This window comes from Taeniopygia guttata, chromosome Z (assembly GCF_048771995.1).
Source record: "Taeniopygia guttata chromosome Z, bTaeGut7.mat, whole genome shotgun sequence".
In the NCBI taxonomy this organism is placed as follows: Eukaryota; Metazoa; Chordata; class Aves; order Passeriformes; family Estrildidae; genus Taeniopygia; species Taeniopygia guttata.
In genome coordinates, this window is record NC_133063.1 from 69686021 (window position 1) to 69713496 (window position 27476).

A 27476-nucleotide genomic window follows, 5' to 3' on the forward strand; every position below is an offset into this window, starting at 1 on the left:
TTATCTTCCTCTTCCAGAAGTGAAGCTTTTCTTCAGGAAAACACATTATTTGATAAGGAACTTTACAACATTTCAGAGTGCAAGAGGGCTGGCATGTTTTTTGAGAACTTGACAGACTGTGATAGCATCCACTTACTGTTTTACACACATGGATATTTACAGAAACTTCTCTGCACTTCTTTCACCTTTGAAATTCCTATTGAGTTCATGTGGGTTAACTTGCCCAAATTAGCAAGTTTATGCTCCTCACTGTTCATTCTTCCTGTTACCCTTTATTTTCCCCTCCACAAAAACTGTGTTACTTCAAACTTTAACGGGTCCAGTAAAACCAACTAGATCCTTCTGGCACCAATCACAGAATGCCTGAGTTTGGAAGGCACCTCTGGAGGTCCTGTGGTCTAACCCCCTGGTGCAGCAGAGCCATTTGGAGCTGGTTTGCCCATGACTGTGTCCAAATGGCTTTTGCAGATCTCCATTGGGGGAGACTCGACAAACTCTCTGGGCACCCTGTGCCAGTGCCCAGTCATCCTCACAGAAAAAAGGGTTTCCTGATGTTCAGAGAGCACAGTCTGTTTCAGTCTGTGGTCACTCTGGTCCAGTCACTAGGCACTACCATGGAAAAATATATAGACGGGTCAGATTTTTACCGTAATTAGGAAAAATACAGAAGCAGCCCCACACTAGCTAAAAAATATCAATGTTAATACATTTCATTTGACTTCCTAATGAAATGGATGTCGATCACTCACACCATCTGTTCTTTCCTATTTTCTTTTGAGTCTGTCAGCCATTTTCACCATACTTAGAGCCCTGTGCATAGCTTCAAAGACAAGTGAAAATTTAAAAGTGTTTAATCCTTCAAACTCAAAAAAATTTGTAGAGGGACAGAGAGGCTCAGATTAATGATTTATTGGACAAATGACAAGCAGAACACAGTTCTTATACCACCTTGCTCTTTTGGCAGTAACTAACTGCTGGTACATAATAGTACCCAGACCTCTGAATCAATCACAGACTGCCATTTCTTGCCTGACCTTGTAAATGGAATTACTACAGTGTTAACACAGGCAAAGGCCAGGCTTCATTAGTTGTGCAACCCATGGGACTTACCCTCTTTTTTTTTGCAGTATTTGCTACTCATATAGAATTAAACTGTACTTACCTTAATCTAAGACACTTTGGTCCACATATACTATTTTGTGCAGTGTTAAAATGATGCAAAAAGTTGCATAAACAAAGCTGTAGTAAATACATGCAAAAATGCCAGTTCCCTGTAACAAACTAAGCAGCCTTAGATCAAAACATGTTTGAATCTAGAAACAGTCTGCCCACTCTAGGAGCTTGTACTTATTGGGCTGTCTCTCAGAGTCTCAGAGCCCATGTAATTAATCAAGAAATATCAGATTTTTCTGCTGCTTTTTAAGAGGGAAGGATGCAGAAGGAAATGAGAAGTTGTACCCTTGCCCTTTTCATGCTAATTAATGCATTCAGAAGCCGTACTGAAAGGAATTTAAACTCGTGATAGTCATAAGAGGACAGATCAAAGGAGAAAAAACCAGACCAAGTCAAAGAAAGCTGCATATGCCTGCAGTTAACAGACAGAATACAGGTCTGAAGGAGGTAAGATTTATATTTTTTGTTTTACATAAAATTTTCAGCTTTGCTTAAAAATTATGCTTTAGAAGAGGCTTGGCTTTCTCTAAGGTGAACTCAAAATATTTTCTTTCTTTGGCTAGAACTATCTTCAGCAAAGTCATTGTGTTTTCTAATTTACCTGTTTAGGGTAGGTAGATTAGTGGGATACAATCAAGTAGGATCTGTTGTGCTCTTCACATTACAGAAACATGATTACGTGTGGATTTCTTCTTCACTATTCTTGATTGAATAGATTTTTAATTGTTCAGATAGCTGTGATTACCACCTTAAGACTGGGAATAAAGATTGTAATACAAATTCCCTACACATCTGAGTATAGATTGTTATTAGACATAAATCAGTATTCCCATTTGAAATTCAACAGATCTCTGAGTGTCTCTTGTGACTGAAAACCTATACCCTGAGTGTTTACAGGGAATTACAGAATAGAAAAACAACTATCTTAAAGAACAATATTAGTTTTTCTTCTAAATAGTTTTTCTTGTCCAGGTAAATTGCCTTTTTTTCCTGTATTCCAGAATTTGCTTCAGAAGTCTGCCATCACTTGGTACCTAAACAGACCACAGAAAATTCTGCAAATTCTGTTACACTTGGTTGCAAACACCTTGATGTCAGTGGTGATACTAATATGTAGATTATAGTTATGGTTTTGACCTTTATCGTAAATTGGGACAGTTGTGTGTGTATATAACTCTACTTGATTCTGAAGATATCAGATTATCCTGCCTCTCCAAAATGCTCCCATTACAACAAAGAAGCTTAAAATACTAAGCTTCAGTGGTAATAGATTATTTATCACACTAACAAGTGTTTATACCCTGTAGGTTTAAACAGGACCAACCTCACAAAATGCCCAGAGGACATAACCACCTGGACAGCAACTACGTCAGAGGGAAAGGATATGTCTATTTTGCAGCAGAAGAGTAAGTGTAAATCAAAACCTATGTTAGCATATAAGCTGGTGAAAGAATTTGTATTGAAGGAAAACGAGAAAATTGTACCAAAAAAAGTTACTGTTGTATATAGATGGAGTGCCTTTTAATTATCTTGTAGTTCTCTCTAATGTTTGTCATAGTGCAACCTTAGACAGCCCCCAATGATAACAAAAATTAGAATTGCAGAATTCAAGAATCTAGAGTAAAATCATATGATCACAAAGTCATCGGCCTTTACCAGGTTTATTGAGGCTTATTTAGAATTTACTTTTAAGGCTGTTGCAAGGTGATCTGTATACTAAATCTCTAGATGCACAGACCTCTCTTAGGAACCTCAAAGGGACATTGTCTCACCCTAAAGAATGGCAGAAACCCCCCAGAGAAATGGTTAAAAAAAAAAGAGCAAATGATGTCAGAGCCATACAAATGTGACTCCTAAATTATATCTTGCAAATACTTTTTATCTTTGAATTACAATAAAATACATTTGGTTTGGAATTATTGGAGACATTACCCAACTGGTGATGTTTTATTACATCAGACAAGTAATTCCAGTGTGCTTGGGATATCTGTACGTGAATTGTGCCGCTAGTATTGTCTCACTGGGCCCCAAACTTAATTGACTTGTTGCAAACACTCATACTGCAAGATAGCTGCTCTTCCACCAGCCCTGGCAAGAAGAATAAACAAAGGGGGAAGCTCTCCAATAGTCCATTCAAAGGAGTTCAAGTCTTAAAAAAAACCCAACAAAAACAAAACAAAACAAAAAAGCTGGTTAGTCATGTTTCAGCACTTGAAACTAAGCACACTAACTACTGTGCATTCTAGTGACTGCATCTGTAAGTAGTTTTTCTAGATATGGAAAATTGACCTCTCCTTCCAGTACCAGAAGTATTCTAGATATGAGCCCAGATTCCTAGCAGCACAACTTCATCTTTATCTCGAATGGCAAGAAATTACATACACACTTTCCACACTAGCCTCTGAGTAGTTAGGGAAGGAGTTAGATGGCAAATGTGCAGTCAAAAGTACCGGTTCCAGAAATACATTCTGGGTTATCTCATAAATTTGCCCTAAACCAGGACATGGGCATACAGGCTAATGGATAGATAAAACAACACAACATGTGACAAGCAGGAAGTCTAAAAATGTAGAGAGGGCACCAGCTGCCTGGGGAAGTAGTCCCTCCAGGTTTCAACTGTTCTGGTGAGAGTAGAAAAACCAGTGGAGCCATCTCACAACTTTGGCTGCACCAGAAAGTGACTGCTGTGAGCTCTGTTCTTGCATTAAACAGTCCTGCAGGCCACACAAAGTCTTCAAGGGGCAGAAGCAACTTACAAGATCCACATACTTTGGAAAAAGAAAATCCCTTGTCTCCAAGGGGCTTCATGTTTCCAATAGCACAAAGGAAGTTGAGACAGAAAGGCAGCCTGTTCTGCTACACAAATCTGCTTGCATCTCCTTTCAGGCTCTTTAGTTCACAAGGAAATGTTCCTTTCTGAAACTTGGAGTCTGTGAAAATTACCACAAATAGATATAACAACTTTCTGGTAAGTCACATATGCCTCTATTCAGTCCCAGTGGAAAAGCCTAGGGTAATTACTGCAAGACAACTAGGCGTAAGAGATACAGAAGTATGTTAGAATAGGTTTATTCTGATTCACATAGCAATTTCCCCCCCCATACTCTTTTCCCTTTAATTCTTTCATATATTCTTCTGTTCCTGAACAGGGAAAGAACCAAAAAAAAAAAATAGGGAACGCATTCAGTATTTCTCAACAGGGAGGATATTAACACTAAAGGAAGGCTTTTTGTGACTACGAAATTTGAAATTACTTTGTCAGCTTGCTTTTTGACTTAAAGTGGAAATGCTGCTTCTGCCAAGTTCCCAGTGAGCAGTGGGAAGGATGTTTTACAGCACAGTTTGCATAGCATATTTTCCCTAAAACCACCCAGTGACACCAATAATGTGCCTAGTATGTCATGCAAGAACGAAATCCTTATAGAGCTCTTCATGAATGATTCAAAATTTCTTACTCATGTTTTAAGGTTGCAGTGTGCTTTATGTATCAAAAAACCCCTTCCTTCATTAGAAGTTATTGCAATATGATGCAATTAGGATACATTTTAAATACTTGCTACCTAGAGAAATTTAGCAAATAAACATGAGCTGCATCATTAGAGATGTGCCATTTAATTTATTTCACATTCACTTGCAATATCACAATGCTGTGATTTGCAAGACTTACAGATAGGTATGTTTTTGGAATCAGTAGTCACTGGTAGATAATTATTTTCAACCACATGTATTTTTAAAATGCTTAAGAGCTTGGTAGAGAAATTAGCTAACAGCTAAATGTATAGAAACTGATGGAAGTTATTGATAATTAGCCTATTTTCTGAGGCAAATTCTGCTCCATGCCTTCCTCTGATAAAAAGACACAAACTTTTTGTCTAAGCATACTTGCTCCTAGGAGGATGCATCTAGTTATGGTGCAAATTATCTTGTTCTGCTTTCCCAACAGAGCTCTGGGTATTGGACTTTTCATTTTGGTGCTGGCAATTTTACTTGCCTTTGGCTGCTGGTATTACAAAAGACGTAATGGCTACAAAAGTCTGCGGGTAAGTGTGGCAACTCATTTTCTCTCATGGTATTATTTTGACAACATATTACCTTGACTTGCATGACATTAATGCAGAGAACATCAAATTTGCAACAGGACATCATTATCGCAGGCAGTATTTACACTGACATATGTCACAGACAAAATCACACAATATGAAACACAACCTGTCCTGAAGAACTTGCAAGTCACACAAAGGGGTAAGAGGAACCAGGAGGAAAGGGACATGAAACCAGTTGCCCAACATATCAGTAAAAAAATTTATCTGTAGATTTTGTAAAATCAGTAAAAAAAATTATTTGTAGGAAGCATTCTTTTTAAATTGATACAAAACAAAGAGACATTCAGTATCGTTTCATTTAAATAAAAGTAATATATTCACTCTTCATAAGATTTACCCCTAAATAAGGACAGATGTGATTAGAATAAATCTAGGAAGCAGAAAAGAAAAATAACTATTACAAGTAGGTAAATATGCTCACCTATGGGTGATGTGTGATTCATCCATATAAAATTTGACAAAAGAAGTGGGATGGGTTTGAGATTTGTTTTCTAAAAACTACTTTAAAAATATTTTCATTTGTGTCTTAGAAACTATTTTAAAAAAAGGTACAATCCTTCTCATAACAACTACTGTTAGAAGTCCCAAAGCTTTATTTTTTTGAATTTTTGCTCCCTCTCCTATGAAAGGGAGGTCTTTTTAATTCTTTAAAGTGAAAGTTTGTTATGGTTTAACCCCAGACAGAGATTAATCACACTTACTTATTTCCCACTGCCACCCTGGTGTGGTGGTGAATTGGAAAGAAAAGGTGAACTTCATGGGTTAAATAAGAACAGCTCAGTAATTGAAACAAAATATAATCATGTACAATAATCATCACAATGAAAAGGTGAGAAAGGAGTAAAACCCCAAAGGAACAAGTGACGCCCAAAACAGTTTCTCACCTCCCACAGCTGATGTCCATCTCATTCCTGAGCAAGTAGCCCCTCCCAGCCAAATCCCTTATTTTTACACTGAGCCTGATGTTCTCTTGTGTGGAACGTCCCTTTGGCTAGTCCAGGTCAGGTGTCTGAGCCATGAGCCCTCCCAGCTTCTTGTGCACCCACTCTGTGGCAGACATGAGCCATTGAAATGTCCTTGACTTAGAGCAAGAGCTACTGAACAAAAACATTATGTTTAATAATCATTGTGTTATCAGCATTAGTCTCATAATGAATCCAAAACAAAGCACTGTACCACCTGTTTAAAAGAAAATGAACTCTACTCCAGCTGAAACCAGGACAAAGCTTTATGCAAATATGTGTTTTACAGTATCTTTTAGTTAACCTCATATTTTGAAGAAGATATAAGTAACTATTTGGGAATAAAAAACTCAGCAAAGCTCTTATCTAAGTCAGCAAATCCATTTCCTTGCTGTTTCTGGTAATTTTGTCCCATTCTCTTTCTGTCCAATTATCCAGTTATCTATCCAATACATATATCAACTGGCAGAATACCTAAAAGCTGAACTTTCATAGTGAAATGTTGCAAAAGAATGAAGGTAATACTCAAAAAATCCCTTGAAAATCAAACCAAATTCCTGCTTTGTATATCCTGGAAAAAAGCATTATCTGTTTTTTAATTCCTTCTCATGACAGATTTCTACTGTTTTGACAATCATATTTTCCTTAGTCTATTTCTGGCTAGGGGAGAACTGGTACAGAATGTGTACAAAAGAAATGCTGAAAAAATAGAAAACAAAAAGGTTGGGGATTAAGGAAAGAAATAGCTGGCATAAAAAATAGAACGCATTTGGGTACATGAGAGATCAGTCCCTGCATCAGTCTGAAAAACATGGTAGTTATTTTTCTGGCAATGTAATTGGATTACACAGGGGAGAGAGAGCATATGTCTCAGCAGAGACAGAAAAAGTGTTGTTAGGTGAGGTATCTTTCTTACTTCCATTGAATCTTATTCCAGATTCTAATACATACTGTATATGTGCTGCCAAATTTTGCTCCAACTTCACAGTCTCTTCTTCCTTTCACCTTCCCCATATTTCTTGTCACAGAGCAAAAGCTCTAGTGTGAGCACAATACGGAACCTGGTAGGTGAGGGAGAAATACTGGACTGCAAAATGCCTCTGCAGAACTACAGAGACTTTAATTCTGTGGTAAGTTGCAACTCAAGATCTCACTTAAAACTGAGTAAGACATGGTGAGATAATATTGTTAAACAGGCACTTGATGATTTCTCCCATGGTGTATTCTCTCATGTTTTGAGTCTTCAGTGGTTCAATATCAACTTAGAAAGTAGTATTTGGAAAAGATTGGACTGTGAAAAATAAAAAGAAAATTACATCTACTATTTAGAATGCCTATTTTAAAGTTATTGTCTTCAATTTATATTTATTCCTATATTGTATGACCATTTTGCAATTATTAGAATAATGCAAACCTGAATGCTGAAATATACTGAAAAACCCCCAAAAATTATATCCCTACTGATTTTCTGCCATTCAGACAAACAACAAATGGATTGTGTCTGGTATGCTATACTCTGACAACCACTATCAGAGAATATTATAAAACGTCAATGTTTCATAATATTATGTTATCTCTTCTAATCATTATAGAATGATGAACATTTAAACTTTCAATTTTCAAAAAGGTAAATTAAGTGATAAGCATATAAATGGGTGTGTTTAAATTGCTTTAGAACCAAGAAGAGGCTAACCTTGAACAATTTAAAATAAGCTGCTCAAATTTTTACCACTAGAAATATGACAATATGCTTGCATCATGACTCTTAAATAAAAGCTTCAGTATTTGTCTGAATTATCATACTAAAAATACCATATATATAAGAAAAATATTCTTGCCTTTATAACACCAAATTCTCTCTTTGGATGAACAATAGCAATAAAGTGAATCTGATGCAAAACCAGAAAACATACTACCTAAAAAGTAACATTAAAAACAGATACAATGAATGAGCTCAGCTTCTTTAAGTCATACAACTGTATCTAATATGTTGGTAAATAGCTTGCTGTATGTTTCTGTCATTTTCTTGTCATTTTCCCTGTAATTCAATTGGGATTTTTTTAATCTTTCACAAACCTTTTCCTTACCATAGGTACCTGATGCTCCACCAGCTTATACCAAAATTGCTGCAGATCAATCACCACCACCTTATTCACCATGATACCATGAAATTTGAAACCCTAAACATACTGATTCCATTTACTCATGCTTGCTCTTTATTCCCTGTATATGCTTAACTTCCTTAAAGCTAAAATCATATAAAATAAAACAATATGTTTTCATTAGCAGTTGCTGAAAACTATTCCCGCTTAATTTACAGAACTAGTCCTTGAAATACCTTAATAAATCTGAATGTGCATTTGTCTTAAGCTTTTCACTTCTTGCAGTCAGATTAATACATTATGGGCTGGTCATTTTGAATCCTTCATAGGTCTACATAGATCTGTAATCACACAGTAGTCAGAATCAATCAGAGTAAAAAGTGACAGCACCTTTGTTTTCATCTTCCTCATTTAGCTTCCCTTTCTTTAAACAATAATAAAAACCCCAAAACACCAAAACAACAACAACAACAGACACACGCAAAAAACCCATCAAAGCAAACAAACCAACAAAAAACGAAACAAGTATTCCTTATAATAGGATGTAAAATAATCTCTCACAAAATTAACCAAACCATTTGACTAAATGTCCTCTTACAGACTTTATTCCTCACCAGCAGTTTTAAAATCAACTTCCAAAAAGTGACTATGTTTTACAACACACTTTTACCACACATCACTTTTTATGTACCTGTAATGAATAAATTCCTTATAAAACATATTCAATCTAGGCAATCTAGGAATTTCTGCCTGGAGTCCATACTATTTCATACTGCAAATGGATATAATGACATCATCTTTTGTTTCCTTGTGACAGTCGTGAGAGAACAAAAGAACTTTGTAAATATAAAGACTTACATGCCATTTCTGCCATTTCTTTCTAATATTATTTCTAATATTATGAAACTATATAAGAAAATGCACAAAAACTGTGTTTCTTGAAGAATTCAGAAGACATCAGACTCCTAGATGTTAATTTTCCTGGCTTGCCAGAAAATAAGCAGTAATAAAAACCAAAGGATTTTGCTATGCATAAACTGGCTACATACATTTGATAAGTTTACTGTTTACTCAGCCCTTTTGTTATTGCTTGCTTGACAGATTATTACTTAAGATTATATGCAGATCAATAAATTTATACACAAGGCCTGATACCTCACAGCAGGAGGCAGCTAGAATGGTACAACATTAATTAAAATAAAAACTAGTTACAGAAGAAAACTGATTTCATAAAGCAATTATTAACTGCTATTAGTAAAGGATCTAGTTCTTTGTCATCAAATACACAAACATATTGAAACAAAAGAAGTTTTCAACACAAGGCATGGTTACTTGCCTAACATAACTGATAAATAATAAAGCCAGTTTTTTTGAAATGTTTATTCTGTAATAAAAATGTTTATATACATTAGTAAAATGTTTATACAGATTAGTAAAATTGTTGGAAGGTAGTAAATATCACTAATTGCTGTGAAAGGTTAAATCCATACATATGTTTTAATAAATTTAGTTGATACATTTATTTAGAAACTTAGAGATGCATTTTCTATTTTAACCTAAAAAGCAGTCTTACCTTTGTCATTTCCAATATCCACCTGCCAGAAAAAGACTGCGTAATTACTTAGCAACAGGAAGAAGAATAAAGAGGAAAACATAAAAAAATGCCATCTTATAGCTAGTAAGCACTAGAGATGTAGAACACAATGTCACACTAATTTCCTTGCAGGACTGGTAAGCTAAAGCTTGGGGCTGATATCTTTAGCAACTCAGCACTCTGCATTTCTCTCCTCTAGGGTAGCATCCTTTCAAAAGACTTTAGTACTACATGGAATAGAACTGATATATGCAGTCATTTTCTCGTGTCTGAGGAAAAAAGCAATTAAAAATTAATAGAGATTATTTACTATGAAGAAGTGCTTAGAGCTCAAAAAGTTTTGCTTGATTGCACATATTTTTAGTAGTGACAGACTTAAATATATTACCAGATGTTGCACAAGCTTATGAGGAAGTTAACACTGATGAAGTAGAAATATTGATTTCTTCGTGGGACTATGTAAGGCTAAATCGTTAAAACTCTGCAGCAGCCAGAACTGGAACAATTAAACTTTGTGCTGAATTTATAGATACTTAAAGGATAGATAAGCCCTCTTGGAAACATATCCTTAGTTTTCAGAAAGTCGTCTCCTTCTTTTCTCCTGGTGAAACTAGTATTTTTGCTTTATAGACACAGACAGTGGTCTCAGATTTAAGTGCATTAAAATAAGAGCATGAAATAGAGCTTCACAGAGCACTCAAATAGTTGTAGATTTCATCACTTATGCTGAATGGCATTCTAAATTCCATTTTTCAAATCTGCTTCTCTACCCAGTGAGGGTACATGGCAGAGTCTCGCTGCTGACTCATCAAAACAGAGAAACACTGATACAAGACAAGGTCAGACCTTGAAAACTAGAGACCTGTAATTGCTGAAGGTGCATGATGCAAGAACTTGTACTTTCTGTATTGCACTCAATAACACTGCACTTTACCAAAGACTAGTTTAAACATTCCAGGACATCTGCTCCTTTAATTAGAAATGTACAGAAATGTTTTAATCACCATATATGGAGTACATGGTGTTCTCCATGAACAGGGTGTTCAACCTTCCTGGAAAGTCTTTCAGATTAGACAGTTATATGACCCCAGTAACTGGTCGCCAAAATATAGATTCATAATTTCTTTAGTTTAGTCATGTATGTAATAGAGAGGATGTAAAAGGTCTTCTGCCCCTCTGGTTTTTACCCTCTTTGCAATCAGGCTGCTATCAGATGCCTTGTATTACAACTATAATTTTGAATAAACATTGTATGTGTGCTCCATTTTCTTCCATCAAAAAAGCTTATAAAGTAATTCATGGGCAATTTTGATTTTTTCCCTAAGATGCCAACAAAGAGGTGGCTGGTCATACCTGGTGAATGACACTCTGCCTGCTGCTTATCAGCACTATCAGAGCAGCAAACACGCTGTTATTACAGCTTATCTGTAACAAGAGACTCTTAAGAACTTCTCCATAGCTATGCATGGAACCCTTATGTAGATGCAACAAATACTTCAAAAACAGACCCCTTACTAATATAGTGTGTTTTGGTCAGATTGGTAAATTAGAATGGCAATAGCAGTTACACTGTCTGTGTTTGGATTCCTGGTATGATTCTGTTGGAGCATCTACTTTCTAATGCAGTTACAAGCCTTAACATAGCCTTCAAAGCTATTGAACAAAGGTAAAATGCAGCAGGTCTCGAGTTCAATCCTCCTGCATACTGCACCATGCAGCAAAACACACTCTTGAGGAAAAAGCCTATACATGTCAGAAAGTTATCTTAAAAGGAAGTACCACAAACCTTCCATAGGAAGTGCTTGCTTTTTTAGAGTCTCACTAGTCCAGTGTAAATTACTGGCATTTGGAGCTGGTTGCTGGGAGAATCTAGTGACATTCATCTCAGCAATGTCCTTTGGCTTAACTTCTGCTACAGCCGGGGATATATGTATATTATCTTGGCCCTAAGAGCTGTATTAGTATTAGCCATATTGCCTGTAAATTTTCAGTGATAGAATTGGTAGAATATCCATTACTTTGTTAGTGTTATGTCCATGTACTCATATGACATAAGGGTGTATTTTCTGCCTTTAAAAGCAAACTTCTTTTCTTATGTAAAGGAAAAGGTTTATAAGTTTCTTTGTCTTTGGAGAAGTAGTATTTTTGCACTTGTACTTTTCTGTTGACGACATATTAAACTGTGCAACAAAGCTGAAAGGTTGTGTGTTCATGCCATTTCATTAAACATATTTTGCTGCCCATTAGAGCTGAAAGGTGCTTGAAAATTTCCAGTGTTGTCTTTTGGACACAGATCTGCACTGAAATTTAAATGCAGTAATAGAGGTAAACTAGCAGCAATACGAAGTTTAAAAAGCTATCTACCGGTATTATCTAAACATCCCATATATGCTGCCAGCTAAAATCCAACATTTGTGCACTTTTTGGAATTCACTCCCCATATTTTTCAGCCTTAGAAAACCTCAAATTTTTACCTTACTTCTTTTACGCAAAAAGTCTTTGACTCAAAGGCAGCAGCCTTAGATTTCTAATGAAGAAAATGAACAATTGCTTCCATTGCTGCCGAATTCTAGCTCTTCTAGATGTTTTGTCCACATAGATTTTACTCTTGTGCCAATAAAAAAGACTACATTTCTGGGGGTAGTGGTGTTCCTAACTGCCTTGTGCTCACAGCAATATGAATAAGGCTCATCCATCTTATCCTCATCCACCATGAACCATCTCACAAACCCCACTGGATCACATGTCTCACACTGGAACAGATTGCCCAGAGAGGCTGAGGAGTCTCCCTTACTGTAAATATTCAAGAACCATCTGGAGCAATCCTGTGCAATGTGCTCTGGGATGATCCTGCTTGAGCAGGGAGATTGGATCAGGTGACCTGCTGTGGTCCCTTCCAACCTGACTCATTCTCTGCTTATGTGATTCTATGACATTTATTCATCAAAAAAAGACCCAGAGACTACTGGGCCCTATGTAACTACAGAAATAAGGGAAGAATTTATAATCCATTGTGACAACACTAATGACATTAAATGTCACAGTTACTGCCTCCTCTTGTTTCCCCAGAAAGCTCTTTGCATGGGATAGCTGCAAACTCCAGTCTTGGTGGATTCACATGGGTGAAAATCTGAACAATGCTTAAGCAGCACATGTGCGTTCACATTTCCAAAACATTTTAGTATAGCCTCAATTAGATTTGGACTACATGCTTTATTTGCTCCTTTCCCAAAAGATATATCACATGAGTTAAAATTAATACAAAAAAAGAGTGATGGCCTAATATAAATACTTCAGTCTTTCAATACTAGTTTTGTAATGTCTTTTCAACTCCACTAGCTTCCATCTCTGGATGGGAGAAACAGAATTTTCTGCTGCATGTTTGCTATGTTCTCTGCATACACAGAAAAGCAGCCTTCCTTCTTCACTTTTTTTTTTTCATTTACCTTACCATCATCTTGTAGCTATAAGGTGAAAGATCTGACTCATTTTTGTTGAAAACTATTCTCTTAAGAAAGAGGTGTCATCTTCCAAGTTCTATCAATTTGTCCTTTCCCATTCACCTTGGCAAAAGTAATTGATTTCTATTTCTCCATAGCACCATGTACATTTCAAGTAATTCATTGCTCCTGATATACTGTAGCAAAAGAATGGCTCTTTTTAGACATAGTTCAGTGCTAGATTTGATTCTGCAATGGTTTGCAGGAGGAATTTTAGGATTGTCATCTGGAAGCCATAAAAAAAGAGAAACCTTGGAACTGCTTCAGAATTTGCATTAGAACAAAAAAAATCATATGGTAAGTGTGAATATTCCCTGACATTAATATCCTGTAGAGAAATCCTTGCAAGGATTAAAAGGTGACAGGTGCTTATCTTGTTATAAATTACTCCTATTTCTCTATCTCCAGGAAACTCAACCTGAACATTTTTGGTATCAACACGGATTTAAGAAGCACGTCGTTCTTACATTCATAATTCCCAGGATTTGCAGCCCACAAGCAAATGGGATCCTCACTTCCTGCATTTTGGCCCCAATAACAACTTCAGTCAACTCCTCATTCAAACCTTCTGCTGTTTAACAGGATTCATGCACCTCTCCTACCACTTCCTATGATGGAGAAGCAGCTTTATGCTTTTATATTCCTGTTTTTTTCTGTTCTCCTTCTCTGACTTGCTGCTCACGTTTTTCCACTACCTGATTCTTTGGCTGAAAAATCTGCTCTTTCATGTCACAGACAAGCTCAGGCTGAGTTCACACGATTTTCCTGGAATTATTGCTGGAGGCTGTGTATACATACTGGGAAAATTAACTCATACTTGATCTATTTCTTAATTATTTCCACTAAGCACTGTCTACTGGCCACTACAGTGAGTGAAATGCCCAGTCCAAGTTGCAGCTAATACAAGGACACGTCTGCTGCACCAGCCACATCACTTGCATTTCATGTGCATAAATAAGATATTCACTTTCAGACATGGGCTCTCTTTTGAAAAACGCATTGGTTTTCCATCAGTTTCTTAGGCCATGGAGGGGCAAATACTTCAGACAGGTCTCGTCCACTTTTTGTTCTTCTGTGATGACACTGCAAAAAGCACTCTACTTATTTTGAAGGCATAACATAGTTGAACTGTAGAATACTGTCCATACAAGCCCCAAACTATTGTAATTTTAGTATTGGTGTGTTGCTAATATGAATTGTCAATGTTCTTTAAAAATAGATGCATGGAATTCCTCCTTCCCAGCAGTAAAAATTTATTATAATACTAAAAATACCAGCTCTTTATATTTGTAAATGGAATCCATCATGATACTAGTCTTCCTTTATTATAAGGAAGACACCCTGTGACTACATAGTAATACCCAGTCACTAATTCCTTTGTTATTAAATTTCACTGCTGCATGTGATTAAAAAGAGAATGAGCAATGATTCTATAAATAACAGCATGTTATGAGGGCAGATCTCAATGTATATGCTGGTACTGAATGGCAACAACCTACTGACAGTCAAAATAGTCTGATTTTATACATATTTATTCATTTTTGTGTATTTATACTTGAGATGGAATCAATATGAACAATTAATTAAATAAGTACATTGTCTTCTTTTTATGATATCAGCATTAAAAGCGAAGTTCTAAAGCCTGAAGACAATCACAAAAATCACAGTTTTTTCTTTACTATCTTACTTACCTTTGCTATTTAATTTTTATAAGTGCTATTTGTCAATGCTCCTCACATTCTTGAAAATAATTGCATTTTCCAAATATTTTCTTTATTGTGAAAAGTGAGAATAGGGGAAGATAAAGCAAGTAATCCAGGTGTCTAACCTTTAGTTATGGATGGGATGCTGCAAGGTGTCAAGGGACCAAGGATTCTATTCCCAGTTTCTCCATGTTGCTATGAGAACTCAGAACTTCATTGTCTTCATCTGCAAAAGGTCGGAAATCATACTTATGCACATTTTAATAGACCTCCTGTGTAACAAACAATTTCAAGGAATATTATAAGCAATAAATTACGTTTTCTTTGCATTACCTTTACATACCATTTTCATTTAATATGCTTAGGTCAGCTGAGGTTGTAATAAAAGATACTATAAGAACACCGTATTTCTGAAGAACTTCTGGACCAGTCACATACGAAACAATGAACTATCCAGGCTTCCTAGTTTACTCAAGACATTCAGGTGTGATTACTGACTACACAATTCCATATTTTGAGAAAATAGGAAAAGAGACCAAGATTTATCAAGATTTTAAAGTTTGCTTTTATGCCACTGTAGTTTCAAGGAAAATCTTTTAAAATAACATTGCTCTGTGTCACATTTACAAAGTGGCTTCTTCAAGAACTAAAAAAATCCTTATCTGGATGCCCATATGTACAAAATGACCATATATAGATTTTATCTTGCATTTTATCTTGTATGCACAGAACCAATGAGATTTAAAAAGCATCATGTTGAAAATTATTACAACAGTTTGTCTTTTTACATCTTCAAGAGACATAAACCAAGCAAAAATAGGAACAGAGAGTGCCACACTTGCAGTGGTTTCAATAACCTGATGTCTTTACAGCTAAAATATTCTGCAAGTGGTATAGATTTATTGATGAATTGAGTTGACACTGATGGGAAGTTGGTTTACATTGATATTTCTATGAAAAAGTTAGTACAAGGTTAAATAGTAGTCAGAAACCAACCCACAAACACTGAAATAATTATAAAAGAAAAATCATCAACACACTGCTGAATAGTTCATAGGACCTTTAGAACATGCACTATTCTGATACTACATCTCAAGGATATAGTAAAATTGAAAAGGTATACACAGCAATGACAGCAACTGATTACTTCCATAAAAGAAATAATTGAATTCACAATTTCTCTTTATTCTAGAAAAGAGATGGCCAACATGGCAAAGGTGTACATAGGCCATATGGAAAAATAGCAGAGCAAAGGCTTATTGTATCTTAAAATATAAATATAATTTGCAATCAAATGAAACTAGCAGGTGCCAGGTTTAAAAACCAAAAAGGAGCTTTATTTACAAACTCTTTACCACTGGATGCTGTGAATGGTAATAGTCTTTTTACATACTTCCATAAATTCTCGAAAGGATTGGTGTATTTCATCAAGAGAAATACACTGAAAGCTATTAAATAAAAATAAAATTAAAAAAAAAATCACAGCTGTGTGAGGAATACTCTGGCTCACAGATTAGTGGATACTAAGATTATTAGTTTTTGTGCTCTTTTGGAATGCTACTGTTGAGTGCTTCAAGTGATTAGGTAATGCTGGAATCATGGCCATCATAACAGGACAGATGGATCTTAAGTCTGATGCAGCATTATTATTTTTCTTATTATTTTGAGTCAGTGAACTCATTTGAGGTGCAGTTTACAGAGAGCAGTCTACATGAGTTAAGTTTTTGTGAGCACCTCTGGCCATTCTATTCAAAGGAAACAGTCCTTAAACATATGAAACATTCATGCTTCAATAAAAATTATTAACTTTAAAACTGATTTGGGCTATTCTGCACTACCACAAAGTATAAGCAAAACCAACTATGAACCACAGACACTGTGGGAGCTATGGATGCCCTAAAAATGCTAGCTTTTAGTAATTTTCTGACCTACTCCCATGAGACATTATAGTTTCACTTCACTTACTTACCAGGAGAATTTTTGCTTCCCTTTTCACATTAAACCCTTTGCCATGTCACACAGTGAAATCAGCACAGATTTGAATGACTTGGCAGAAACACTTGGTTTGAATAGATATGTCTATGACCCCTAAGACTTGTCAAATATAATTGTGTCTAGGGCGGCAGAACCCCTATGAGAAAATGGCAGCATACACATGGGGGTGTGAACAATGAAGCAATATTAATGTAATTTTCTACTCATAGCAGAGCAAAACTATTGTGAAGAACATGTCCATTCAGGTAAATAATAAAAGGATGTAATTCAGAATATTCAAAGTCATTAGTAAACCTAGAATTCTGCATGTAATATAGTGTATGAATAAATACAATATCAGAGGGTGTCCAAAAGGAACGTATCTTACAAGCTCTGAAATGCTGAATGTGTTTTCTTAAAATGCTGATTTATATATCTATGTTTATGTTTCTTTGAATGTCTTTTTAATTTCAAGTCAAGACACAGGCAGTTCTGCTTTTTCATTGTGTCTGTGAATATAATCTACTTTTTTACAGTTCCTTTTGTGCTACTGGTAGCACTATTCATTTGGTGGACTGCAAAAGGTACATAGCAAATTGTCAATGGGTATTCAGGTTCATTTGAAAAAAAGCCTTATCTCTGACAGACATTCATACTATCGGAGAAGAGTATTGAGAATAGGAATTTTATTCACAAAAATCACTAAAATTTGGTTTTACATAATGAATGTTGCAAGCCCATTACATAGTAGTCTCAAGTCTTTCTCCAGCAGGATTTGGAATGTGAACATATGTCTGAGAATAAAAATCCATGAAAGCTGTAATTAAACTAACCAAACTTTTCATGTTGTAAAGTTTATGTCTGCCAAATTATAAAATATTTCTGAAAATAAGAAAATATTGCCATATTAATTCATAAATTGTTTTGGAAATAATTCAAGCAAGTTACTTGAGTCCTGAGTTCCTAAATTCAGCTTTTCTAACTTTTCTCTTTATTAGAATTATAGCATAAATCCTTCTATTACATTAGCACACAGAAAAATGCCATGCAAGAATTTTTTCTCCATCAAGAACAACTTCAATACTAGAACCTAGTCTTGAGCTTTCCAAACAATGCAGACCACTCATTCTACAGTAAACATAAATTAGAAAAAAGGAAAAAAACAATCATTGCAAGAAAAGAGAAAAATCCAAAAAAGCAAATCCCAAGGTTCAACCAGTGAAATGGAAATAAAATGAGTTACTGGTACATATAGGTTTGGGGTATGTAAAATGTCCATGAAGAAACTGCCATTCTCTGCCATCTCCCTCTGTTGGAAAAGTCACCTGCAGCATTCAACTGTAAAATGCAGTCAGAGTTTAAAATCCTTAGTACTGTAACCTCTACAAGGGCATGCAGACACCCTTAGTACCAGGTGTCTTCAAAATAAATTACAAAACAGTTTCCATGAGAAGTAGGAAAATCACAGCAGGTAGCTTTTTCTGAATTTAAACAAACCTTTCATTTCAAAACAGACAGCTTCCATCTTTCCCAGCCATGAGATGAGATGGAGATTTCTGATCCAGAAAGATGCAATTTCCCAATGAAATTCTTTTAATTAGTGCAAAAGGAAAGGTCCCTATGGAAGGCACAAGCCTTTCTTCCCCCTCCAGTTTCCCAGAACTTCAGCTAAATAGCTACCAGGTTACTTTTCAGAACAATTTAAAGGGCAGCTGACAGAGGCAGTAAGATGTGGTCCTGTTCTTCAACTCAATATCTGAACTGCAAAACTGTGTACAGCAAAAAGGGAAGGGAAGTAGAAAATTCAACAGTATGAAAGCAAAGGTTGAAGCTTCATTTTTTATGAAGCTCAGTCTATAAACACTGCTAAATACAGCTATGTAAGCTTTTATCCCCTTTGTCATAGCTATTTAAAAGGCAACGATCATTCATAAGCTTTTCTGAAATCCTTTCTTCTAGTTTCTAAAAAAAACTCAAACCAACAAACTCCACAAAAAAATCCAACACATACGAAGACAATTCTAAATTCACCATCTTCTATAAGATGGGCACCCTTTCTCTATATGCAAAAATCACAAAATATATAAAAAACATATCTCCATGAGCACTGCAGCCAGCAGCTGTGAACTCAGCAGATCTGCAGAAAATAACCCAAAGGTTTCATCAGATCAAATGCTGAAACTAAGCCAATAAATACTGTATACACTGTATAAAAAGGGAAGGTTTATGCAATATGTAAATTATCCCCATTCAAAGTATTAATAAAGCTTCTTTTAATCTTGTATGATGTTTTAGCACTCCCCTTCCAGACAGACCACTTACAAGCTAAAGAAAACATACAAAGCTATAAAGCATGACCAGTGAAAAAAATTGGTAGTTGTTATGGCTAGATTGAAGATTAGTGAGTGACCTTGTTACAGTTACCAGATAATGTGGAAATACATAAAAGGCTGTAAAACAGAGAACAATGAATTGTTCAACAGACCTTTGAGCTTTAAGACAAAGCATGGCAGTTCTTAAGAGCAATCAGTGTGACTTAGACTGGTGTCTAGGAAGCCATTTGTAGTCTTACCATTTCACTACGTTTATTTAGGCAACATAAACAAACCATTAAGAATGGATGAAGTATGGGTTATCCTGCCCAATCTAATGAGGAACAATAAGGAGGCCTTCCTTCCAAATCCTGTCAAATCACGTGAAATGTAAAATCAGAGAAGAACGGAAGAGATTAAATAATTTCATTCTACCATACACCAAAAGAAAGATATATATCTATGTATGCATGTAGTCTCCCATGGTGTAACAGATACACATATTTTTAACTACTGCCAACACAAAGCAGTACAGCAACTTGATTTATTACATGCAGATTCTTCTGCATTGTTGCTAAACAGTACACTGGTCCAAAGTTACTAAAATACTTAAAAAACTATACATTATGTAAACAAAACATAAATAAGACAGCATAGTTCTTTGTACATATTATTTAGTACAGATTTTTAGGAGTTCAGGAATATGTACAATTCTGTACTGTAGATTGCATTTTTACAATGCTTTTTTTTTTTAAAGAAACAAGTCAAAAATAAATTTGACAAATAAAAAGGAGATATATATACTGTCATAAACACACTGGCGAACAGTCCATAGTGTAAGATGGAACATGTGCAAAAGATGAGATTTCTCCAAACTGTTAAACTATTTAACTGGCCATCTCCGAGCCTTTTACTAGAGAACTTTCTAAAAACTTCTGACAAACTAAAATTTTTCTTTCTCCACATCCCCACAGGTAAACAGGTAAGAACTGTAACCTTGTTAATATTCAGTAAATCAATTGCTTAAAACATTGTAAGAAATTATTCAATAGTTAACAATTTCAAAAGCTTGAAGAATGCCCCAGAATTTCAAAGTGGCTCATTTACAGTAAATTCAGGGTGCAGCTTTGTCAGGTTTATCAAGGCAAGATGACTGAGATGTAGGGAAGACTGTGGTAGCATTTCTGCTTGTGGGACTAACAACAGGAAGCAGTGATGAAGACAGGGAAGGAACTTTTGGTGCTGAAGTGTTTAGAGCATTCAGTATGGCTCCCTCTGGACTGACCAACAGTTTTTTGATAGAACCATCTAGCTGAAACACTGATGTGTTGCTTGGTAAATGAGAATTCGGAGGATGAACAGCAGAAACAGAAGATGTAGCTACATTAATGGGAGACTTTGTCACTGAAGATACAGACAGAGTTACTGCAGACAGTGGAGGACATGAGCTACCCGGAGTACTAAATATCTGGGGTGTTGCATGTACGATGGGTAAAGCATCTGCAGCTCCAAAAGAGTTCACAATTTTTGTAGAGCTTTTCAAAGGATGTTTTGGTATTTGCCAACTTACTGAATGACTAGGTGCTAGGATGATTTTTGAGGTGATTGGATTAACAGTTGGTACACACTGAGGCTCTTGACCATGGTTAATTGTTAAAGGAGTCTGTTTTGTATTACAGGAGAGAAGAAGAACATGGCTGCCAACTCCAAGGCCTTGTAGTGGAACAACAAAACGAGTACCATTAATCATTATCTGAGTTCCAGGTGCCAAAGGCATACAAGTGTTAATGACTATTTTCTGTTGAGTGGAAGGTTCATTCAATGGAATTCCTCCTGTTTTGCTTGTTACAAGGGGCAAAGCTTCAGACATCTGAATGGTAGAAGCACAAGCATAATCATGACTTTGTTTCTCTGTACTGGGAGGCACCTGCTGGCATTGTAGGGTGGAAAGACTGGGAAAGCTAATTACTTCACCTGTATTTGGTGATGGAGGGGGCAACACACTCTGAGGTTTGTGAATACCTCCATGATTTGACACAGCAGCTGAAATTCCTGATGACTGAAACTGAACCAGTGTGGGCAACTGTCTTTTTGGCACTGGAAGAGAAGCTGGAACTGCTGCCAACTGAGGAACTGTATGTAACACCTTTGGGGGGATGGCTGCAGGTCCAGGCAAGCTAATGACTGGAAATTGCAGAGCAGATGCTAAGTTTTGTGGAGATGGTGTTGGCTGTGTTGAAATAAGCACAGATGACGCAAGATGTCCTGTCTTCACAGTTGATATACCCACAGTATTTCCAATATTTGATGTACAAAGTCGATTACCCAGAACTGGTTTTATTCTTGAAGGATCATTGCCACCAACCAAGACAGTAGGCTGTGCCCCAGAGGAAGTTCCACTTGATGTTACTGAAACAGATTCTACTTGTGCATTTGCTGTTGTCATCATAAAGGCATTTTCAGCTTTTCTTGCAACACATACAGATTCATTAGCTGATACAGCAAAACTTGCAACAGGGACCACAGTACTACTTGTCAAGGATGGGGCCGAGGCTGTCTTCTTGTCTTCTCCTTTAGAAATGCCAGAGTGCAATATATTAACTAGTATAGCCTCCTGTGCACTGCCTTTAGTATTTACAATGGTCTGACCTATATTTAGTCCAATTTTCACATCTTTTACTTGAGCAATAGTTGGTGATGAGTTTATTTTTATTGGTGCTCCTAATGCAGATGGGATCAAAACCAACTGTGGCTGCTCTGTGGCACTAGCAAAGGTTTTGGTTAGGGAAGAAGGAAGGTTCTGTTTCAATGACTCTGCAATGAGATTGGTGGTTGATGGGCCATTGGCAATTTGTGTGTTAATGAAAACCAGCTTCTGAGCATTAACAGCAGTGGATGCTGGACAGGGTATAATACTGACCCCTGATGTCCCAGAGGGAGATAAAATTGGTGGATTTGTGATTAATGTAAATTTCTGGACTGGAGTACAACTGGTTAACTCTCCATTTGTTGCAGAATTTGACTCAGATTGTGTAACAGATTTTGTTTTCATTTTAGTATCCCCTTGATGCTGCACAGAAGAATTTGGAGTTTTGACAACATTACTTTGTCCAGTGCTAGTCACACTAACAAGACTGTTTGGAGCTGCTGACACCAAATTGCTAGGTAATGGAACGGAGGATAACGAAGAAGACACATGGCAGGAGTCCTCTCTTACTTGACATGAAGAGTCCCAAACAGTCGGCTGCTGTAGTGTCAATTTGGTATTTTTCTCCATTGCCTGGGTAAAATCAGCAGGGGAAGCTGGAATGTTAACAAAAGAAGTTGTTGAGGGGGCAAATCGAGGAGATGATTGTCCAGTATGTGGGAGACCAGACGTGGCTGTTGCTACAAATGGAAGACTAGAGCATGATACTGCTGTGGTTTTTGGCACAAGAAAGGCCTGAAGTTGAGATGCATAAGTGTAAACTGAACCAGGACATAAACTACTAGGTGAAATCTGGTCTGGGTTTGTTTGCACTTTAACAATTCCAGTGTTACCACCTCGTGTTGTGACCAGGATAGATTGTGATTCTCTTACACACACTGTCTTTAGCTCTTGCTTAGTTTCAAAGGAGTCAGTTTGCTGCTCTGATGCTAGATCGTGAGATGCAGAATCAATGTTTGTAGATGCACTTAATGCTGTTGCTGGTGTCAAGGATTGGCTAGCTGTGGAAAGAGTAGGTGAAGCCAAAGACACAGGCAATGTAGTAGTCAAAAATGTAGTCTTGAATTTGTCACTTTCACTTTGGCTTACCTTAATTATTGATGACAAGTTATCTGCTGAATTTACATTAGACAATGTTTGTGTAGTGTTCATGGGACCAGTCACTTGTGACGAGTGGGTAGTATTCTTGCTAAAAACTGTAGTGGGTGACTGAGTGGCATTTGCAGTGCTTGTCACCAGAACAGGTGTTAAAGAAACACTGACGTTTGGCGTTTTTAGCAAAGATGTACAGTGCATATCAAATGATTTTTGTTGTAGTGACTGAATATCCTTGGACACAATTTTTTCTTCCTTCTGTTGAAGAAGAAAATTCTTAGGTAAAATAAGAACTTGTTGCATGACTTTTTCTCCATTTTTAGGGTCAATCATAGCTTGCATTTGAATTTTCACTGAGCTGTTGGGAACGTCTATTGGTACACAGTGTCCATTTGGCATTTTGTATACCATTTGTAAAGGAGTCTTTGAACTTGCCTGGCAGGGCAATGCTGGCTTGATCAGTGATGATTCCAAAGCTGGTAAAACTGACTTTTCAGAAGTAGAGACGTTCATGCCTGCAGGAGGCAACAGTTGATTTGTTAAGGTCACTTTGTTCCCAGTATTCTTGGCAAGCAAAGCCTGGATGGGTTTGGTCCCTTTCAGAAAGTTTGATACTGGTGTTGCAGGATCTGTCAAGGAAACCAACTCTAGAGTTGACCCTTCAAATTGTTTCAGCTCAGTCAAGCAACTATCCAACTGCAGGCTACTTTCTGAGCTCTGGACCACAGCCTCATTAGTGCTCAGTTTAGCTTTCTTCCTTGGTGAAAGCTCATTAGTGCTTTGATCTAGACAACTACTTTGCTTGAACTGTCGTTTAATGCATTTAGGCAGTGTCTTCTGTATCTCTTTAGAAGCTGATTCTTTTTTCAGAATTCTGTTTTTTCCTGCAGGTAAATTCATCTCTAAGAGTTTCATTTCATCTGCAAGGACATTAAAACAGAAACTGTGTTTTACATGTTTGCAACTGATACCCCTATAAAACAGTTTTACAGTGTCTTGCAAAAGGCAATACATTAGTTTGCAAGAGTAAAGTTATGTGAAAGGAAATGTCTAATTTTTTAAAGGCATATGTTCAAGGACCTTTGCTATACAAAAAAGGGGTTATAAGGAAAGGAGGAAGTAATAAACAAGAACATACATAGACCGAAACCTGACCAGCAATGGGAGACAGTGAGGAAAACCAAACTAGGTCAGTTGGATTAATTGATAACAGTATATGAAAGCATGAAAATGTATATTCCAGCAAGGTTATCTTGAGGGGGAAAAGGGAAAAGCCAGGAAAAAAATATACAGATCCAACCAAAAAAAAAATGGAGACAATGTCAAGAAACGATTTCAGTAATCGCATGAATTGATGGGCTATCAGGAAACTGCAGAGGCCTCTTGCAGGAAGGTAACTTTTTGTATCTAATATGATTGTAAACCAGGGGAGATCCTGGGGATGGAGCCAAGAGCAGTGAGAGAATTTTTACAGCTATACAACCCATGAAGCAATGTGTAGAGGTAAGGGGAGCTGCAAGGACAGCTGCAAGAGGTTACAGTCTATGGGCCTAGCGCCAGCTGCTGGGTGGTGAGTGTCTGCATCCTCCCCAAGTCCATTGAGTGTGTATTCACTGATAAACTGCAAGCTAGACTAGCTGGTGAGCAGGAGGGCCTGGGGATCTGGGCTGGCCTAACAGGATGGACTTGTGAGTGGGGGATGCCTATACAACAACGATGTGAATGCCATGTTTCATACTGAGGATCAAGCTGGACTAGCCAGTGAGCACGAGATGCATGAAGTGGTAAGAGGGCTGAGGATGCATGCAGGAGGGCCAGGTGGACAGAAAGACCATGCACTGAGGTCTTGATTACATGGGGTTGCAGGGGGTCCTCTCTGAGGAAAGGCCAGGAACTGCCTTGTGCCAGACACAGATGGCTCCAAAACAAATCCACTGCAGGACATGGCTGAGCCTGTCAGCCAAGCTGGTGATGTCTCATGGATAATGCTTTGCAGAAGCATGTGACAAAAGAAAAAAGGAAGAAACACCAAGGTCAGCAAAGAAAGAGGAGTAAGAGGTGATCCGGGCACTGGAATGGAATGGATTCCCCTGCAACCCAGTAAGACCCCCTGATCAAGCAGGTTTACCTGCTCCCATGGAGGACCATGCTGGAACAGGTATTTACATTGCAGATGCCTGAGGACCCTATTCTACCGCAGGTGAGTAGAATGCCTTGAAGGAAGTTGCAGCCCATGAAGAGCCCCCACCCTGGAGCAGGTTCCTGATGGGAACTGTGGCATATGGGAGATCTACACTAGTAGTCTTATGCTGAAAAACTCTAGCCTATGAAGAGGACGCACAATGGTGCAGTTCGTGAAGTACTGAATTCCATAGGGAGAATTCCACACTGGAGAAGGGATGAGGAAAGAGCAGAAGGGACTAACTGTTACAAATTGACCTCAATCCCCAGATTCACTCCTTCATATGATATTTGACAAAGGAGGAGGTGGAAGAATTGGGAATGAAGATAAGCCTTGGAAGAAGGTGGATATGTGAAAGGGAGGGGTTTAGGTTTTGTATTTGTTTCTCACCATTCTACTGTATTCTTAATTAATAACAAATTAAATTAATTCTCCTCAAGTGAGTCTATACTGACTGTGACAGTAACTGGTGTGTGATTTCCCTTTTCTGTATCTTGACCATATTGTTTTCCATCTTTGTTTTCTCTTCCTAGTCTCTTATGGAAGGGGAAGTGACAGTGGTAGGGCAAGCATCTGGCAGTTGGTCAAGGTCAACCCACCATAAAAGTAAATTCCACACAGATCTCCTATGTTGTTACAGAAATAGTTAAGCACAAAAATTGGCAAACACTTCAGTAAAGCAGAATTTTCATCTTGGTTGTGTTTTCCCTCTTCAAATTTACATCTGACAGATATGCACCACAAGCCATTTTGATATTATCAGTGGTAGACTTAAGGTAAAAAGTAGGACTCAAGCTCACATAGAAAAATTAGGTTCCCAAATCAACTAATTTCAGCTCCTGAATCAAGTTCAAGCTACTGAATTCCAGTAAATGCTTACCATCATCTGAGTGATCTTTTTTGGGAACTTCTATATGTTCTGTAGACTCTGATGATTTACCGCATACTACTGCAAAAGATTCTTTGCCAGAATCAACTTCACTTTCATCATTACTCCACAATTCTCTGGTAAATTTATCATGGTCTGGATGTCTTTTAAAGTCATCATAGTCCTTCTTCAATCTAGACCTTAAAAATAACAAAACTAACTTTACTAAAAAACACACTTTTAAACAATAATTTTATTCGTATTTGCTGCCAAACAAAAAAGTTGGTGTAGATTTAATTGCCTATGCCCTTCAGATAATTACAGTGTTGCCCTGTCTGCAAGTCTCTTAAACCAGAAAATGTGAAATGATGACAATGTACCTTACTTTACCAAACTGAATTCTATTTCATCAAGTCCTCTAACAATAGCAAAAAGACCGAGTCAAATGACCATCACCATTTTATTGCATCCATATTCCTTTCCCTCCTTCATCTTTCATGTGACAAATATACCTGTATGGACTTGAGTATCAACTGTAAAATGTCTACTTCTTACTTTGAAGGCAACCTCAAGAAGAGAATTAAGTAAATCTTATTTTTCTTAAACATATCATGCCTCTGGCTCAGCTATGAGATTGTAACATAACTTTCTCCTTAAGAACACTTTCTTATTTCTGGCCCATTAGAACAGCTGCTGTTATCAGTTCCATAGGTTCACACTCCACTAAAGAATGTGAATATGACAGAAATACATAGGTACTTCACTCATTTGAACACCATTCAGAAACACATCCACTTACCTTGATACTGCTAACCTGTACATGTTTTCATTGTCCCTTCTACTAAACCATTGTTTACTTGGGCTGTAGTGGCTATTTTAGTGTATGAATACGTTGAACTTCAGGATTCAGCTGGTGCTAACCAACACAGTGCCCAGAAGGATTATTTAGGAAATTAATAAATAGATTATAGCAATTAATACCTTGTGTGGAATAGCATCTAGACTATTCTGGACCTAACCCTTATGACAATAACAGTAAGATCTTAAATTAACTCATTGTTCTGCATTAGTATAACAGTTGCTTGCAATGAATGCAGCAATGGCCAGCTGCTCTCTGTGAGATGTAGAGGGAGGAGCCAAGAATGATGTCACAGCTGGTAGGGCATGAGCCTCACCAGTCAGCAAGTGATTTCACTCCTGA

General features: G+C 37.0%; 2 protein-coding genes across 5 annotated transcripts in view; one reads left to right on the forward strand and one right to left on the reverse strand.

Moving 5' to 3' along the window:
• The first annotated feature begins 1409 nt into the window (after positions 1-1409).
• Positions 1410-14669, forward strand: MLANA (melan-A). Of its 4 annotated transcripts, XR_012053267.1 has the most exons (6): positions 1419-1620; positions 2481-2579; positions 5117-5213; positions 7267-7368; positions 13640-13731; positions 13843-13980. XR_012053267.1 is itself a non-coding variant. In XM_072922890.1 (5 exons), the coding sequence occupies exons 2-5, from the start codon at positions 2506-2508 to the stop codon at positions 14011-14013; spliced, it is 444 nt and encodes a 147-aa protein (XP_072778991.1). In that variant the 5' UTR covers positions 1410-1620; positions 2481-2505; the 3' UTR covers positions 14014-14669. The 4 variants fall into 4 exon arrangements, 3 of the variants coding, with proteins under 3 accessions (XP_072778991.1, XP_072778992.1, XP_012433180.2); XM_072922890.1 differs by lacking the exon at positions 13640-13731 and having other exon boundaries at positions 1410-1620; positions 13843-14669; XM_072922891.1 differs by lacking the exon at positions 13843-13980 and having other exon boundaries at positions 13640-13836.
• Positions 14670-18079: 3410 nt separating this feature from the next.
• The window catches only part of BRD10 (bromodomain containing 10), a 47342-nt gene continuing 37945 nt past the window's right edge, over positions 18080-27476 (reverse strand). The window contains exons 7-8 of the mRNA XM_030257397.4: positions 26288-26475; positions 18080-24145 (exon numbers count right to left, since the gene is read on the reverse strand). Of these exons, the coding sequence (XP_030113257.4) occupies positions 20538-24145; positions 26288-26475 (3796 nt within the window). The 3' untranslated portion in view covers positions 18080-20537. The remainder of the gene's footprint in view (positions 24146-26287; positions 26476-27476) is intronic.

What these genes read in the sequence shown, in the direction of transcription:
- MLANA (XM_072922890.1), top strand. Translation starts at nt 2,506, where the DNA reads ATGCCCAGAGGACATAACCACCTGGACAGCAACTACGTCAGAGGGAAA. An exon ending in GTCTATTTTGCAGCAGAAGA is followed by an intron (nt 2,580 to 5,116) that starts GTAAGTGTAAAT and finishes CTTTCCCAACAG; the next exon opens with AGCTCTGGGTATTGGACTTT. An exon ending in ACAGAGACTTTAATTCTGTG is followed by an intron (nt 7,369 to 13,842) that starts GTAAGTTGCAAC and finishes CTCTATCTCCAG; the next exon opens with GAAACTCAACCTGAACATTT.